The sequence below is a fragment of the Tachyglossus aculeatus genome, chromosome 23, assembly GCF_015852505.1.
Source record: "Tachyglossus aculeatus isolate mTacAcu1 chromosome 23, mTacAcu1.pri, whole genome shotgun sequence".
NCBI classification, from domain to species: domain Eukaryota; kingdom Metazoa; phylum Chordata; class Mammalia; order Monotremata; family Tachyglossidae; genus Tachyglossus; species Tachyglossus aculeatus.
In genome coordinates this window covers 43,237,995-43,254,258 of record NC_052088.1, presented here as the reverse complement: position 1 = coordinate 43,254,258, position 16,264 = coordinate 43,237,995, and the positions used below count along the sequence as shown (strand labels likewise).

The window sequence follows — 16,264 nt, the reverse complement described above, 5'->3', positions numbered from 1 at the left end:
GCACTGTACTAAGCACTTGGGAAGTACAAGTTGGCAACATATAGAGACGGTCCCTACCCAAAAATGGGCTCACGGTCTAGAAGGGGGAGACAGACAACAAAATAAAACATATTAATAAAATAAAATAAATAGAATAAATATGCATGCGTGTCTGCGCGTGCTCACTGTCCATCCATCCAGCTGGAAAAGCAGCATGGCTCAGTGGAAAGAGCCCGGGCTTGGGAGTCAGAGGTGGAGGGTTCTAATCTGGGTTCTGATCTCTGCTCTGCCACCGTGGGGCCTTCAGGCAAGTCACTTCACTTCTCTGTGCCTCAGTTCCCTCATCTGTAAAATGGGGATGAAGGCCGTGAGCCCTACATGGGACCACCTGATGACCTGGTATCTACCCCAGCGCTTTGTAAGCGCTTAACAAATACCATCATCGTCATCAGCTGTCTTTCCTCTTTACCAGGTGAATTCTGTCTGCTGGGCCTCGCTGACTCACCCCGATTCTCACGTGCTGTATCTTTGAGCGAGCAAAAAGGTTTGGGGGTCAAGGCGCATAGTAAGTAACCCGAGCCTGGGATCGGCTCCAGAGCTTGAGTGGTTTCCCAAGAGCCTGGGTGAGGACGGGATCCAGTTCTCCTCCCTCCCTCCCTCGATCCCCAGCCTAGCCCAAGAGGGAGATAATAATAATAATGGTATTTGTTAATCGCATACTATGTGTCAGGCACTGTACTAAGCGCTGGGGTGGATACAAGCTAATCAGGTTCATTCATTCATTCAGTCGTATTTATTGAGTGCTTACTGTGTGCAGAGGACTGTACTAAGTGCTTGGTAAGTACAAGCTGGCAACAACAGGTTGGACACAGTCCCTCATGGGACTCGTAGTCTCAATGCTCATTTTACAGATGAGGTCACTGAGAGAAGTGAAGTGACTTGCTCAAGGTCATGCAGCAGACAAGTGGTGGAGCTGGGATCAGAATTCACACTCTTCCGGCTTCCGGGCCTGTGCTCTTGTCCACTACGCCACGCTGCCACCTCACTCCTGGAAAAATCCCAAGTGCCCAGCGCAGAGGATTTGGGTTCAGCATTCCAGACCCTGGGATGGGTGGAGAGGCGGGGGCATGTGGCAGGAGCCGGTTTGGTTGGAAATGAAGCAGAAACCAGGGCTGTAGGATTAATTGTCCTCACACAAATCATCAATCGTATTTATTGAGCGCTTACTATGTGCAGAGCACTGTACTAAGCGCTTGGGAAGTACAAATTGGCAACATATAGAGACAGTCCCTACAAATATTTATTAATGGTAAATATATTAATAGTATCAATATTCTATCATTGTCTGCCCCACCCCTTTAGACCGTAAGCTCGCTGTGGGCAGAGAACGTGTCTACCAACTCTGTTCGGTTGTCTTCTCCCAGTCAATTAATGGTATTTATTGAGCAAGTGCTTAGCACGGTGCTCTGCACACAGTAAGCGCTCAATAAATACGATTGAATGAATGAATTGAGAGCGATTACTAGGTGCATAGTACTGTACTAAGTGCTGGGGAGAGTATGGTGAAGCGCTATATCAGGTGCTTAGCACAGTGCTCACAGTCTTTATCCCCATTTCACAGGTGGGAGAACTGAGGCCCAGTGAAGCGAAGCGACTTGCCCAAGGTCACACGGCGGATAAGTGGCGGAGCCCGGGATTAGAACCCAGGCCCGGACTCTTCCCACTAGGCCACCCTCCTTCTCTGAATGAGAGAAGGCACTGTATGAAATCTATGTGCCGCTCCCTGCCCTCTAGAAGCGTGCCATCTAAGATGGGGTAACTGACCCCCACTGAGCCTATTACCAGCTCACAACTCTGTGACAAACGTTCCGGGCTGCTTCTCTTTTTCATCCTAAATTTGCCAGCCAAATTGGCTCGCCCACTTTCCTACAGCTTGTGGCAGATGGAGTTTCATGGCTTCCCGGAGCATAGGTTCATTTGGGCTGCGGGCCTTTTGGCCTAAATGACGTGAAATAAATCCCTCCGCCATCCCAAGGCGATGCCAGTGCCTCGGGGGATGCAAGGGGCAGAGAAAGCAAATGTTGACTGGGAAGGGGATGGGAGTTGGATGGATGTTGACTGGGAAGGGATGGGAGATGGATGGATAATTGAAGGAAAGCTAGGAAAACTATTCTGTTGTATTGATGATGATGATGGTTAATTGCTAAGCGCTATGTGCCGGGCACTATTCTAAGCCCTGGCATAGATGATGATGATGATGGCATTTATTAAGCGCTTACTATGTGCAAAGCAGTGTTCTAAGCGCTGGGGAGGTTACCAGGTGAGCAGGTTGGCCCATGGGGGGCTCACAGTCTTAATCCCCACTTTACAGATGAGGTCACTGAGGCCCAGAGAAGTGAAGTGACTTGCCCAAAGTCACACAGCTGACAATTGGCGGAGCCGGGATTTGAACCCACGCCCTCTGACTCCAAAGCCCGCGCTCTTTCCACCGGGCCACGTTGCTTCCCTAGAAGCTTCCCTAGAATAGATGCTAAGCTAATCAGGTTGGACAGAGTCCCTGTCCCCCGTGGGGCTCACAGTCCCCATTTTGCAGATAAGGGAACTGAGGCCCAGAGAAGTGAACTGACTCGCCCGAGTTCACACAGCAGACAGGTGGCAGAGCTGGAATTAGAACCCGGGTCCTTCTGACGTCCCGGGCTCTAACCGCAAGGCCACTCTCCTTCCCTATTGGCCTATCCTAAGCGCTTCATACATTGCTCTCCCCCTTCTAGACTGTGAGCCCACTGTTGGGTAGGGACCGTCTCTATATGTTGCCATCTTGGACTTCCCAAGCGCTTAGTACAGTGCTCTGCACACAGTAGGCGCTCGATAAGTGCGATTGAATGAATGAATGAGTAAGCTCTAGACTGTCGAGCTCTAGACAGTAAGCTCGTTTTTTGTTGTACTAGCCTCTCCCAAGCGCTTAGTACAGTGCCCTGCACACAGTCAGCGCTCACTAAATACGATTGAATGAGTGAATAGTAAGCACTCAATATGAACCGCGGATCGATCGATTAATGGATTAGGCCTCCAGTTTGTTTGCCGGGATGCACTTTGCGGAAGAAATCCTTTCGGTGTTCTCCTTAACGGCCCTCTCCAGCCTCTGCCTCATGGGCATCGCGGAATCCCCAGGCTGTGCCAGCCTGCTTCCAGCTTCCCTGTTCAGCAACTCCAATCCAGGTACGGTCCGTCTGGGAACCAAGGACACTGGTGACGTCATTCATTCAACCGTATTTACTGATCCGCGTCTACCGTGCGCAGAGCACTGAATTAAGCACTTGGGAGAGGACAGTACAACAAGAGACACATTCCCTGCCTGGAACGAGCTACAGCGGGGAAGTATCCTTTATTCAGATGCCCGGATCTTGCCAGGGGCTGCCCACAGCAGTCAGTTGTATCCGTTGAGCGCTGACTGTGTGCAGAGCACTGTGCTCAGCGCTTGGAAGAGGACAGTAGAACAGTAAACAGGCACATTCCCCTACCCACAACGAGCTTACGGTCTAGAGGACCCCAGCCAGGTCCTCCTCCTGGGCTTGGTTGAGGCCAGAGGCATTGGGAGGGTGGGAAAAAGATGCATTAGGGGTGAGGAAATATTGTTGTATTGTACTCTCCCAAGCGCTTAGGACAGTGCTCTGCACATAGCGCTCAATAAAGACGATTGACTGAAAGATGCTACTGGTTTCTGATGCAGAAATCTCAGGCATTTAAAGGCCAAAGTGTCTGTTCCTCTAATCCTAACCTTCTCACTGTGCCTCCATCTCATCTGTCTTGCCCCCGATCTCTCAACCACATCCTGCCTCTGGCCTGGAACGCCCTCCTTCCTCATATCCAACAGACAGTTGCTCTCCCATATTTCAAAATCTTATTGAAGGCCCATCTCCTCCAAGAAGCCTTCCCTGACTAAGCCCTCCTCTTCTCCCCTCCCTTCCTCTCCCCCTCGTCCCCCTCTCCATCCCCCCATCTTACCTCCTTCCCTTCCCCACAGCACCTGTATATGTTTGTACATATTTATTACTCTATTTATTTTGCTTGTACATAGCTATTCTATTTATTTTATTTTGTTAGTATGTTTGGTTTTGTTCTCTGTCTCCCCCTTTTAGACTGTGAGCCCACTGTTGGGTAGGGACTGTCTCTATATGTTGCCAACTTGTACTTCCCAAGCGCTTAGTACAGTGCTCTGCACACAGTAAGCGCTCAATAAATACGATTGACTGATTGATTGATTCTCCCAATCCCTTCAATGTCACCCTGACATGCTGTCTTCATTCATGCCTATCCCAGCTCCGTGGTACTTATTTATATATCTGTAATTTATTTATTGATATTAATGCCCCACCCCCAGACTGTGAGCTCATTGTGGGCAGGGAATGTGTCTGTTTATTGTTGTTTTGTACTCTCAAGCTCTTAATAGGGTGCTTTGCACACAGTAAAGGGGCCATAAATATAAATGAATAATAATAATTTTAGTACTTGTTACTGTACTGTACTAAGCGCTGGGGTGGATACAAGCAAATGGGGTTGGGCGCAGTCCCTGTCCCACGTGGGGCTCACCATCTCAATCCCCATTTTCCAGATGAGGAAGCTGAGGTACAGAGAAGTGAAATGACTTTCCCAAGGTCACCCAGCAGACAAATCAGGCCTGTGCTCTATCCACTAGGCCATGCTGCTTCCCAATGAAAATCTCCGGCCAAAAGTCACGATAAACAGAGAGGGTCATGGTCTTTGACCAGCCAGGGGAAGTTTGTGGGGAAGGGTGGGCAGGGGGTCTTTCCCGGCACAGTTCACAGGTCTGTGATTTGGTGCCGCTCAGGCAGGAGGGAGGAGGATTCGTCAGTTTACCTCTCATCTGGGGCAGACTGAGCTCAGCGGATGTGGTCAGTTGCTTGCAGACTTCCTAATCCCTAAGTGTCGGGGTGATCAGAGTTCCCAGAGGCGGGATACTGGGAAGTCATATCGGGTCTGCCTGGCACATACCCATTTCCTGTTGGTTTGTGGGATTTTTTTTTTTGTGGTATTTGTTAAGCGTTTCCTACCTGTCAAATACCATTCTAAGCCCTGGGGAAGGTATACATTGTGCCTCAGTTACCTCATCTGTAAGATGGGGATTGAGGCAGAGAGCCCCATGTGGGACAGGGACTGTGTCCAACATGATTTGCTTGTATCCACCCCAGCGCTTAGTACAGTGCCTGGCACACAGTAAGCCCTTAACAAATACCACAGTTACTACACGTTAATTAGGTCGGACACAGTCCCCTATCCCCTATGGGGCTCTTGGGCTTAATCCCCATTTGGCAGATGAGAGAACTGAGGCCCAGAGAAGTGAAACAACTTGCTCAGGGTCACACGGCAGACAAGAGGAGGAGCCGGGATCGGAACCCAGGTCCTTCTGACCCCCAGGCCACTAGGCTCTGCTGCCCCTCATTTTGCAGCTTCTCATGGGGCTTACAGTCTAAGTAAGGAAGTATTGGGATCCCTATTTTGCAGTTGAGGAGATCGAGGCCCAGAGAAGTGAAATGTTGCCAATTTGTACCTCCCAAGCGCTTAGTACAGTGCTCTGCACACAGTAAGCGCTCAATAAATATGATTGATGATGGTGATGATGAAATGACTTGACCAAATTCACACAGCAAGCAATTGGCGGAGCCGGGAATAGAACCCAGGTCCTCTTTCTTTTTTTTTTTTTTTTTTTTAAGGGGTATCTGTTAAGTGCTTATTATGTGCCAGGCACTGTACTAAACTCTAGGATAGATCCAAGCTAATCAGGTTGGACATGATTCCTGTCCCGTATGGGGCTCACAGAGAAGTGAAGTGATTGGAAGAGAAGCAGCATGGTGTAATGGATAGAGCCTGGGAGCCAGAAGGTCATGGGTTCTAATCCTGGCTCTGCTGCTGTCTGCTGTGGACCTTGGGCAAGTCACTTTGCTTCTCTGGACCTCAGTTACCTCCTCTGTAACATGGGGGTTGAGACTGCCCGCCCCACTTGGGACAGGGACCGATTTGCTTGTATCCACCCCAGCGCTTAATACCGTGCCTGGCACATAGTAAGTGCTCAACAGATACCACGATTATTATTACTAGCTCAAGATCACCCGGCAGACAAGTGGCAAAACCGGGACTAGAACCCAGGTCCTACTTACTCCCGGGCCCGGGCTCCAATCCGCTTGGCCACACTGGGTTGAGCCCCTTAAATAATAATAATAATGGTATTTGTTAAGCGCTTACTATGTGCAAAGCACTGTTCTAAGCGCTGGGCACTGTTCTAAGCGCTGGAAAAGATAATCAGGTTGTCCCACATGGGGCTCACAGTCTTAATCCCCATTTTACAGATCGAAATATCATTGATTGTACTGTCCTTTCCCACACGCTTAATAATAATGATAGCATTTATTAAGCGCTTACTCTGTGCAAAGCACTATTCTAAGCCCTAGGGAGGTTACAAGGTGATCAGGTTGTCCCACGGGGGGCTCACAGTCTTCATCCCCATTTTACAGATGAGGGAACTGAGGCCCAGAGAAGTGAAGTGACTTGCCCAAACTCACCCAGCTGACAACTGGCGGAGCCGGGATTTGAACCCATGACCTGTGACTCCAAAGCCCGGGCCCTTTCCACTGAGCCACGCGCTCCCGGGCTGGGGAAATAACAATAAATGTGGTATTTGTTAAGCGCTTAACTGTGTGCCAGGCACCGTATTAAGCGCGGGGGTGGATACAAACAAATGGGGTTGTCCCACGTGGGGCTCACAGTCTCTATCCCCATTTTACAGATGAGGGACCTGAGGCTGTGAGCTCACTGTGGGCAGGGATGGGCCTGTTGGTTGTTCTGTTGCTTGTATCCACCCAGTGCTTAGTACAGTGCCTAGTACAGAGTAAGCGTTTAACAAGTGCTGTAATTATTTATTATTGCTCTCTTTATTGATTCTCTCTTTATTTTACTTGTACCTATCCTATTTATTTTATTTTGTTAGTATGTTTGGTTTTGTTCTCTGTCTCCCCCTTCTAGACTGTGAGCCCGCCGTCGGGTAGGGACCGTCTCTATATGTTGCCAGCTTGTACTTCCCAAGCGCTTAGCACAGTGCTCTGCACACAATAAGCGCTCAATAAATGCGATTGATTGATTGATTGGACTCTCCCAAGCGCTTAGTACAGTGCTCTGCACGCAGTAAGCGCTCATTCAATATGATTGAATGAATGAGGGGGTTCTAAGCAGAACCGGCGGCTTCAGCCCAGCTCTCCCCACCGGCAGGAGACCAGCCCGGGATGCTGTGCAGCTTCAAGATTTCCACCGCCTGGTCCTGTGCCTGGTGCCTCAATCCCCAGGCCGCCAACCACTTCAGTACCGGTGAGCCCGGCCACACGGCGTTGCGGGGGGGGGATCCCCCCCGGCAGTAGTGGGGGGCTTCCCCTCACGCCTGCCTTTCCGCCCCCTCCACCCCAGGCCTGTCCCGTCGGGTCCTGGTGACCAACGCGAATACCGGACACCGGGAGACCTTCAACACCGCCAGCGACGTCCTGGCCCAGCAGTTTGCCATCCAGGTTCGGGGCGGGGGCGACCCCCGGACTTTCCAGCCTGCCGAGAACCAGGACTGGGGGGCACTGACTGGGTTTTTACTTTCTTAAATGGAATCTGTCGCCGTGATATGTCCGTGAAGTGCGGCGGGCACCACTCTAAGCGCTGGCTGTGAGGTTGGCTGCAGTCCCTGCCCCACGTGGAGCTCACCGCCTCCACCCCCATTTTCCAGGCGAGGGAACTGAGGCACAGAGGTGTTAAGCAACATGCCCAAGGCCGAGCAGCAGACGAGGGACAGAGCCAGGGCTAGAACCCATGTCCTTCTGACTCCCGGGCCCCTGGTCTTTCCATTAGGCCACGCTGCTTCTCTTTTAGCGATCTCAAACCGTCAGGGTGGCAGACGTTGTAGTAAATTACAGGTACGGAGGCGAACGTAAGGGATGTACCCAAGTGCCCGCGCTGCCCGCCCAGTCTGCGTCCCCCCCGCGGCCCCGGTACCCAGGATCCCGTGTGCCCGCAGGCGCCGGTGCTGTACAACGGGTGCCGCTCCGGGGAGATCTTCGCCATCGACCTCCGCCAACGCGGCCGCCAGCAGGGCCGGGCCTGGAAGGGTTCCCGCCTGCTCCACCGCTCGGCCGTCACCGCCGTCCGCCTCCTCCACCACGACCGCCACCTCGCCGCCGCGGACATGGCCGGGCAGGTAGGAGGACCAGCTCCCCCGGGGTGGTCCCGCCTGCCACCCCCTCCCCGCCGGGGGCCGAGCCTGCGTCCTTCCCAGCCGAGTACTTGGCCAGAAAGTCAGTCCGTCAATAGTCGCTCAGTTGATGGCATTTACTGAGCACTTCCGGTGGGCAGAACGCTGGATTAAGCACTTGAGAGAGCACAGTAGAACCCTACAGTGGACACGTTCCCTGCCCACAACAAGCTTACATCTCAAAGGGGCAGCAGACATGAATAGGAAGAAGTGAAATTACAGATATGGACCTAATTTATGGGTCTGTCTATTGTTCTGTTGCCCTCTCCCCAGCGCTTAGTGCACTGCTTTGCACACAGTAAGCGCTCAATATATACATGGGAGAGGACAACAGAACCATAGAGTAGACACATTCCGTGCCCACAATGAGCTGACGGTCTAGAGGGGGAGACCGACGTGAATAGAAAGAAATGAAATTACACACGTGGATGTGATTTCTAGGTCTGTTAATTGTTCTCTTGCCCTCTCCCCAGCGCTTAGTGCACTGCTTTGCACACAGTAAGCGCTCAATATATACATGGGAGAGGACAACAGAACCATAGAGTAGACACATTCCGTGCCCACAATGAGCTGACAGTCTAGAGGGGGAGACCGACGTGAATAGAAAGAAATGAAATTACACATATGGATGTAATTTCTAGGTCTGTTAATTGTTCTGTTGCCCTCTTCCTAGCGCTTAGTGCACTGCTTTGCACACAGTAAGCGCTCAATGTATACATGGGAGAGGACAACAGAACCGTAGAGTAGACACATTCCGTGCCCACAATGAGCTGACAGTCTAGAGGGGGAGACCGACGTGAATAGAAAGAAATGAAATTACACATTTGGATGTAATTTCTAGGTCTGTTGATTGTTCTGTTGTCCCCTCCCAATCACTTAGTGTACTGCTTTGCACACAGTAAGGGCTCAAAAAAATATATGGGAGAGGACTATAGAGGGAGAGGAATACGATTGATTGACTATAGATCCATAGATCAGACACATTCCCTGCCCACAAAGAGCTGACAGTCTAGAGGAGGAGACCGACATGAATGGAAAGAAATGAAATTACAGATACAAATTAATTTCTAGGTCTGTTGATTGTTCTGTTATCCCCTCCCAAGCACTAGTGTACTGCTTTGCACACAGTAAGGGCTCAAAAAAATATACGGGAGAGGACTATAGAGGGAGAGGAATATGATTGATTGACTATAGATCCATAGATCAGACACATTCCCTGCCCACAAAGAGCTAACAGTCTAGAGGGGGAGACCGACATGAATAGAAAGAAATGAAATTACAGATACGGATGTAATTTCTAGGTCTGTTGATTGTTCTATTGTCCCCTCCCAAGCACTTAGTGTACTCCTTTGCACACAGTAAGTGCTCAAAAAAATATACGGGAGAGGACTATAGATCCATAGATCAGACACGTTCCCTGCTCACAAAGAGCTGACAGTCTAGAGGGGGAGACCGACATGAATAGAAAGAAATGAAATTACAGGTACGGATGTAATTTCTAGGTCTGTTGATCGTTTTGTTGTCCCCTCCCAAGCGTTTAGTGCACTGCTTTGCACACAGTAAGCACTCAATGAATGAACAATTTAAATAGTGCTCTTTCACTAGCCTCAGGGGAGGCGAATTTATATCGTATTTATTGAGCGCTTACTGTGTGCAGAGCACTGTACTAAGCGCTTGGGAAGTACAAGTTGGCAACATATAGAGACAGTCCCTACCCAACAGTGGGCTCACAGTCTAAAATTGGAGGGAGGCAAGTTGTAGGGCAAAGATGCAGAGACTCACTGAGGAGAGATAGAGACATTTCATTGTCGTATTTATTGAGTGCTTACTGTGTGCGGAGCACTGTACTAAGCGCTTGGGAGAGCACAACACAACAGTAAACACATTCCCTGCCCATGACCAGCTTACAGTCTAGATGGGGGAGACAGTCATTCATTCAGTCATATTTATTGAGCGCTTAGCGTGTGCAGAGCACTGTACTAAGTGCTTGGAAAGTGCATCCAGTGAGATGTAGCCACAGAAGGTCCCCCAAAGCACTGGGCCATTAGGGTGGCCCGACTCCTCGTCAGTGAGCTGTGACAGAACAGCCCCCCCAAAGTCTAGAGCCAGGTGGTCCCAACAGCCAAGCAGGGAGAGGCTACCGCCTGAAAAGGGACCCCACCGCCACGGCCTCAACCCCAGCCCGGCGACTGGCCCCGAGGCCCCTCGCCTAAGGGACAAGACATCCCCAGTGCCGGTGACTGACTGGGGCGACTTGTCTCCCCAGATCCGCCTTTGGGACCTGAGGAACTCCAGGTGCGTGATGGAGTACGAGGGGCACAACAACCAGTACGCCCACCTGCCCTTGCACGTGCATGAGGAAGAAGGGCTCCTGCTTGCAGGTAGGAGGGGGCAGGAGTGGGGGACTGGGGCCCCGACACCCCCAAATGAGGACACCGATCGATCAGTCGATCCGTCGTATCGATCGAGCGCTTACTGTGAGCAGGGCCCTGGGCTAAGTGCTCGGGAGAGGGAGAGTTCAACAGAATTAGCAGGCGCATGCCCAACCCTCAACGATCTTACCGGTCAATCAGTCAATAAATGGTATTTACTGAGCGCTTACTACGTGCAGAGCATTGGACCAAGCACTTGGGTAGGAGAGGGCATTACAAGAGAATTAGCAGATACGTTTCCTGCCCACAACAAGCTTACAGTCCAGAGAGGGAGAAGACGAATGAATGTCATCTGTAATATAAAATTTAAAGATGCGTACATAAGTGCAGTGGGGTGGGGCGAATGTAAATATCCAAAGGTCACAGGTCAAAGGGCGTAGACGACGCGAGAGGGAGCCGGGAAAAGGAGGGTATAATCGGGGAAGGCGTCTTGGAGGAAATAATAATAATAATAATAATAATAATAATAATAATGGCATTTGTTAAGCGCTTACTATGTGCAAAGCACTGTTCTAAGCGCTGGGCGGGGGGGGCGGATACAAGGTGATCAGGTTGTCCCGCATGGGGCTCACAGTCATAATCCCCATTTTACAGATGAGGTAACTGAGGCTCAGAGAAGTTAAGTGACTTGCCCCAGGTCGCACAGCAGGCGTGGCGGAGCCGGGATTTGAACCCATGACCTCTGGCTCCAAAGCCCAGGCTCTTTCCACGGAGCCACACTACTTGGATGGAGGAAATGTGACCTTAATATGGTTTGGAAGGTGGGGAAAGTGGGGGTCTGCACAGATGGAGGGGGATGGCGTGGGGAAGGGGTTGGCGGTGAGATAGATGAGATTGGGGTCCAGTGAGTAAGGTGACACCAGAGGAGCCGCAGTGGTTCCTCATCTTCATGGTACTTGTTAAGCGCTTACTATGTGCCCAGCACTGTTCTAAGCGCTGGGGTAGTTACAAGTTAATCAGGTAGGACACGGTCCCTGTCCCACCTGGGGCTCACGCTCTTATCCTCATTTTGTAGATGAGGGAACTGAGGCACAGAGAGGTCAAGCGCCTGGCCCAAGGTCACACAGCCAGGACCACCTGTATATATGTATATATGTTTGTACATATTTATTACTCTATTTATTTCTTTATTTTACTTGTACATATCTATTCTATTTATTTTATTTTGTTAATATGTTTGGTTTTGTTCTCTGCCTCCCCCTTTTAGACTGTGAGCCCACTGTTGGGTAGGGACTGTCTCTATGTGTTGCCAACTTGTACTTCCCAAGCGCCTAGTACAGTGCTCTGCACACAGTAAGCGCTCAATAAATACGATTGATGATGATGATGATGATGACCAGGTCCACCCCAAGCCTTTTACGTTTTCAGTCAAAACCGGTTCTGCTTTTAGGGGGTCGGGGGGGGGATTCCCTGCTTCAACCCACCCTCCCGGCTCCAAATCCCCGCAGCAGCTCCCAGACGTAACCAGCTCAAGAAACCAATCCAGACCCCAACACTCCCTTCAGTCAATACGTGGTGTTTATTGGGCGCTTTATGTGTACAGACCACTGTACTGAGCGTTTGGGAGAGTAGAATATCCCTTCCCCCTCGGCTTGCCCCCGCCACTCACAGTCTCTCCAGTTAGGGGGTGAGTAGAGAAGCCCAGTGGTTAGACCACAGGCCTGGGAGTCAGAAGGCCCTGGGTCCTAATCCCGGCCCTGCCACTTGCCTGCTCTGTGACCTTGGGCAATCCCCTGCACTTCTCTGGGCCTCAGTTCCCTCATCTGGAAAATGGGGGTGAATAACAATAAGAGTTGTGATGGTATTTGTTAAACGCATACTACGTGCCAAGCACTGTTCGAAGCACTGGGGTAGCTACAAGGTGATCAGATTGTCCAGCGTGGGGCTCACAGTCTCAGTCGCCATTTTGCAGATGAGGTAACCGAGGCACAGAGAAGTGACTTGCCCAGGGTCACACAGCAGACAAGTGGTGGAGGTGGGATTAGAACCCACGACCTCTGAGTCCGGGCCCCGGGCACTTGCTGCCACCTCCCTGACACAGCACAGGCCGTCAGGGCAGGGAGGTGATCGAAGATTTTTAATTGTCGCCTGCCTGTCGTGCCTGGGGAGAAAAACAGAACTGTGGTATTTGTTAAGCACTTACTCTATTAATCCCGGCTCCGCCACTTGTCTGCTGTGTGGCCTTGGGAAAGTCACTTCACTTCTCTGTCCCTCAGTTACCTGACCTAGAAAATGGGGATTAAGAGTGTGAGCCCTGTGTGGGACGGCGAATGTGTCCAACTCGATCTGCTTTTATTCACCCCAGCACTTAGTACGGTGCCTGGCACATAGTAAGCGCTTACCAGATACCATCATCGCCCAATACAATTGATTATCGGTGGGGGGAACACGGTGCTCAGTAAATGTGGTTGATTATTGCAGGGGCAGTAAGCGCTCAGTAAATACACTTGATTGATTATCGGTGGGGGGAGCACAGTAAGCGTTCAATAAATACGATTGAAAATCGTGGGGACGGTAAGGACTCAATAAATGCAGTTGATTGATTATCGGTGGGGGGATGCACAGTAAGCGTTCAGTAAATACGATTGATTATTGGGGGGGCAGTAAGGACTCAAATATGATTGATTATTGGGGGGAGCACAGTAAGTGCTTAATAAATACGACTGATTGATTACTGGGGTAGACGGTCAGCACTCGATAAACAGGATGGATGGATGGATTATTGGGGGGCAGTAAGGACTCAAATATGATTGATTATTTGTGGGGGGGAAGCACAGTAAGTGCTCAATAAATACGACTGATTGATTACTGGGGTAGACGGTCAGCACTCGATAAACAGGATGGATGGATGGATTATTGGCGGGGCGGGGGGACCTCAGGTCCGAAGCGAGGCCTGGTGCTGACTTGGGTCCGTGTGCTTTCTCCTCAGCGGGCCAGGATTGCTACACGAGGCTCTGGAGCCTCGGAGACGGGCACCTGATCCGGACCATCCCCTCCCCACACCCGGTGGCCAAGGAGGCCATCCCCAGCCTGGTCTTCTCGTCCCGATTAGGGGGGCCCCGGGGCGTCCCCGGCCTGCTCATGGCCGTCCGCCAGGACCTCTACCACTACTCTTACAACTCGGACCTCTAACAGGTAGCCGCCGGGCCGCTCGGACTCAACACGCCCCTCGCTTCACCCTCCGAAAGCGGGCGCCGAAGCCGCCCCAGGCCCGAAGAACGGAAAGCAGGGGCGTTTGGTCGAGGCCGCCGCGGGACGGCTCTCCCCCAGGGCGAATGCAGTTCGAGCTTAGGTTTCCTGAGGGGGTTTAATCCGAAGGGGCAAGGATTATGAAACGCTGGCAGAAAGTGGCTTTAGAAGAAGTCCATCGAATAAAGGCATCGTTGTAGCCGCTGTGGGGAGCGTGACCCTTACTAAGGATTTAAAGAGTCCAGAACAGAGGGGGTTCCCGAGCGTTAGCCGGCCGCAAGCCCGGACCCCCCTGGAATTGGCGGGGAGGGTCACGGACAGAGGTCTCGGAGCGGGGAGGTTATGGTATTTTTTAAGCGCTCACTATGTGCCCGGCACTGTTCTAAGCGCTGGGGTGGCTACAGAGTTATCTAAATCCCCCTCTAGACTGTAAGCCCGTTGTGGGCAGGGATTGTCTCTCTCTACCGCTGACTAGTACTTGCCAAGCACTTAGTGCAGTGCTCTGCACACAGTAAGCACTCAATAAATACTACTGAATGAACGCATAAATCCCTATTTTACAGTGGAGGTGATTTAAGCACAAGCCCCATCTACTTTGTTTTTTTGAAGATCTGATAGCCAGAGGAGAATGCCCAAGGGAAAATGACCTAATCTTGCACCTGTGGGGCTGATTTTGTGACTGAACTGTAAAACGAGAGGCAGCGTGGTCTAGTGGATAGAGCACGGATCTGGGGGGCGGAAGGACCTGGGTTCCAATCCTAACTCTGGCATTTGCTGGGTGACCTTGGGCGAGTCGCTTCACTTCTCTGGGCCTCAGTTCCCTCATCTGGAAAATGGGGATTGAGTCGGCGAGCCCCATGTGGGACTGTGTCCCCCCGTAATTAGTTACTATCTCAGTGCTTAGTAGAGTGCCTGGCACCTAGTAAGTTCTTAACAGATACCATAAAAAAAAATCACTTCACAGCGATGATAGAAATTCAGTATCCAAGTTCAGTTGTCTTGAGAAGCAGCATGGCGTAGTGGGTGGAGCCCGGCCCTGGGAGTCAGAAATGCCGGCTCTACCCACTTGTCTGCTATATTTTGGGGCAAGTCGCTTCACTTTCTGTCCGCCTCAGCTATCTCATCTGTAAAATGGGGATGGAGACCCCATGTGGGACAGGAACTGTGTCCAACCTGATGACCTTGTATCTACCCCAGAACTTAGAATAGTGCCTGGCACACAGTAAGCACTTAACTTAGAGAAGCAGCGTGGCTTCCTGGAAAGAGCCCGGGCTTTGGAGTCAGAGGTCATGGGTTCAAATCCTGACTCTGCCACTTGTCAGCTTTGGGCAAGTCACTTAACTTCTCTGTGCCTGTTACTTCATCTGTAAAATGGGGATTACGACTGTGAGCCCCACATGGGACAACCTGATCACCTTGTAACCTCCCCAGCGCTTAGAACGGTGCTTTGCACATAGTAAGTGCTTAATAAATGCCGTTATTATTATTATTAACAAATACCTTTATTATTATTATTATTATTGTCTTATGCCATCGGGTCATCTCCGACCCATAGTGACGCCATGGACCCACCTCTCCCAGAAGAAGTACAGTGCCTGGCACATAGTAAGCGCTTAAATATTTAAAAAAACCCCAAAAACCCCTCACCCCATGGCACCAGCTCACGGCTTGGACCTGCCCAACTGGAGGAATGCAGTGTGCTAGGTAAAGAAGTTGGGGGTTCAACCCCCTGATTCAAGCGAACGTGGCCAGTGCGAAGTAGAATCTTGTGGAAAAGCTAAATCACTAAACATTCGTCATCACTTGGCCTACCAGCGACAGAGACGTAGAGGATAGAGCCCGGGCCTCGGAGTCAGCAGGTCACGGATTCTAATCTCGGCTCTGCCACTTCACTTCTTTGGGCCTCAGTCACCTCATCTGTAAAATGGGGATTGACACTGTGAGCCCCACGTGGGACGAGGACTGTGTCCAACCCGATTTGCTTGTGTTCACCCCAGTGCTTGGTGTACAGTGCCTGGCACACAGTAAGTGCTTAACAAATTCCAGTTATAATTATTTTTTTTTAACTCTCCCAAGCAAACTTAGTACAGTCCTCTGCACATGGTAAAGCACTCAATCAATCAATCGTATTTATTGAGCGCTTACTGTGTGCAGAGCACTGTACTAAGCGCTTGGGAAGTACAAGTTGGCAACATATAGAGACGGTCCCTACCCAATAGTGGGCTCACAGTCTAGAAGGGGGAGACAGAGAACAAAACAAAACATATTAACAAAATAAAATGAATAGATATGTACAAGTAGAATAAATAGAGTAATAAATACTAACAAACATATATACAGGTGCTGTGGGGAAGGGAAGGAGGTA

General features: G+C 50.7%; 1 protein-coding gene across 2 annotated transcripts in view; it reads left to right on the top strand.

Annotated features, from left to right (window-relative positions):
• DCAF4 (DDB1 and CUL4 associated factor 4) overlaps positions 1–14,103 on the top strand; it is a 36,879-nt gene extending 22,776 nt beyond the window's left edge. For both annotated transcript variants that reach the window (XM_038765615.1, XM_038765616.1), the window contains 7 exons: positions 452–501; positions 3,119–3,198; positions 7,261–7,356; positions 7,453–7,550; positions 8,045–8,224; positions 10,545–10,659; positions 13,640–14,103. In XM_038765615.1, coding sequence (XP_038621543.1) covers positions 452–501; positions 3,119–3,198; positions 7,261–7,356; positions 7,453–7,550; positions 8,045–8,224; positions 10,545–10,659; positions 13,640–13,842 — 822 coding nt within the window. In that variant the 3' untranslated portion in view covers positions 13,843–14,103. The remainder of the gene's footprint in view (positions 1–451; positions 502–3,118; positions 3,199–7,260; positions 7,357–7,452; positions 7,551–8,044; positions 8,225–10,544; positions 10,660–13,639) is intronic.
• The last annotated feature ends 2,161 nt before the right edge of the window (positions 14,104–16,264 follow it).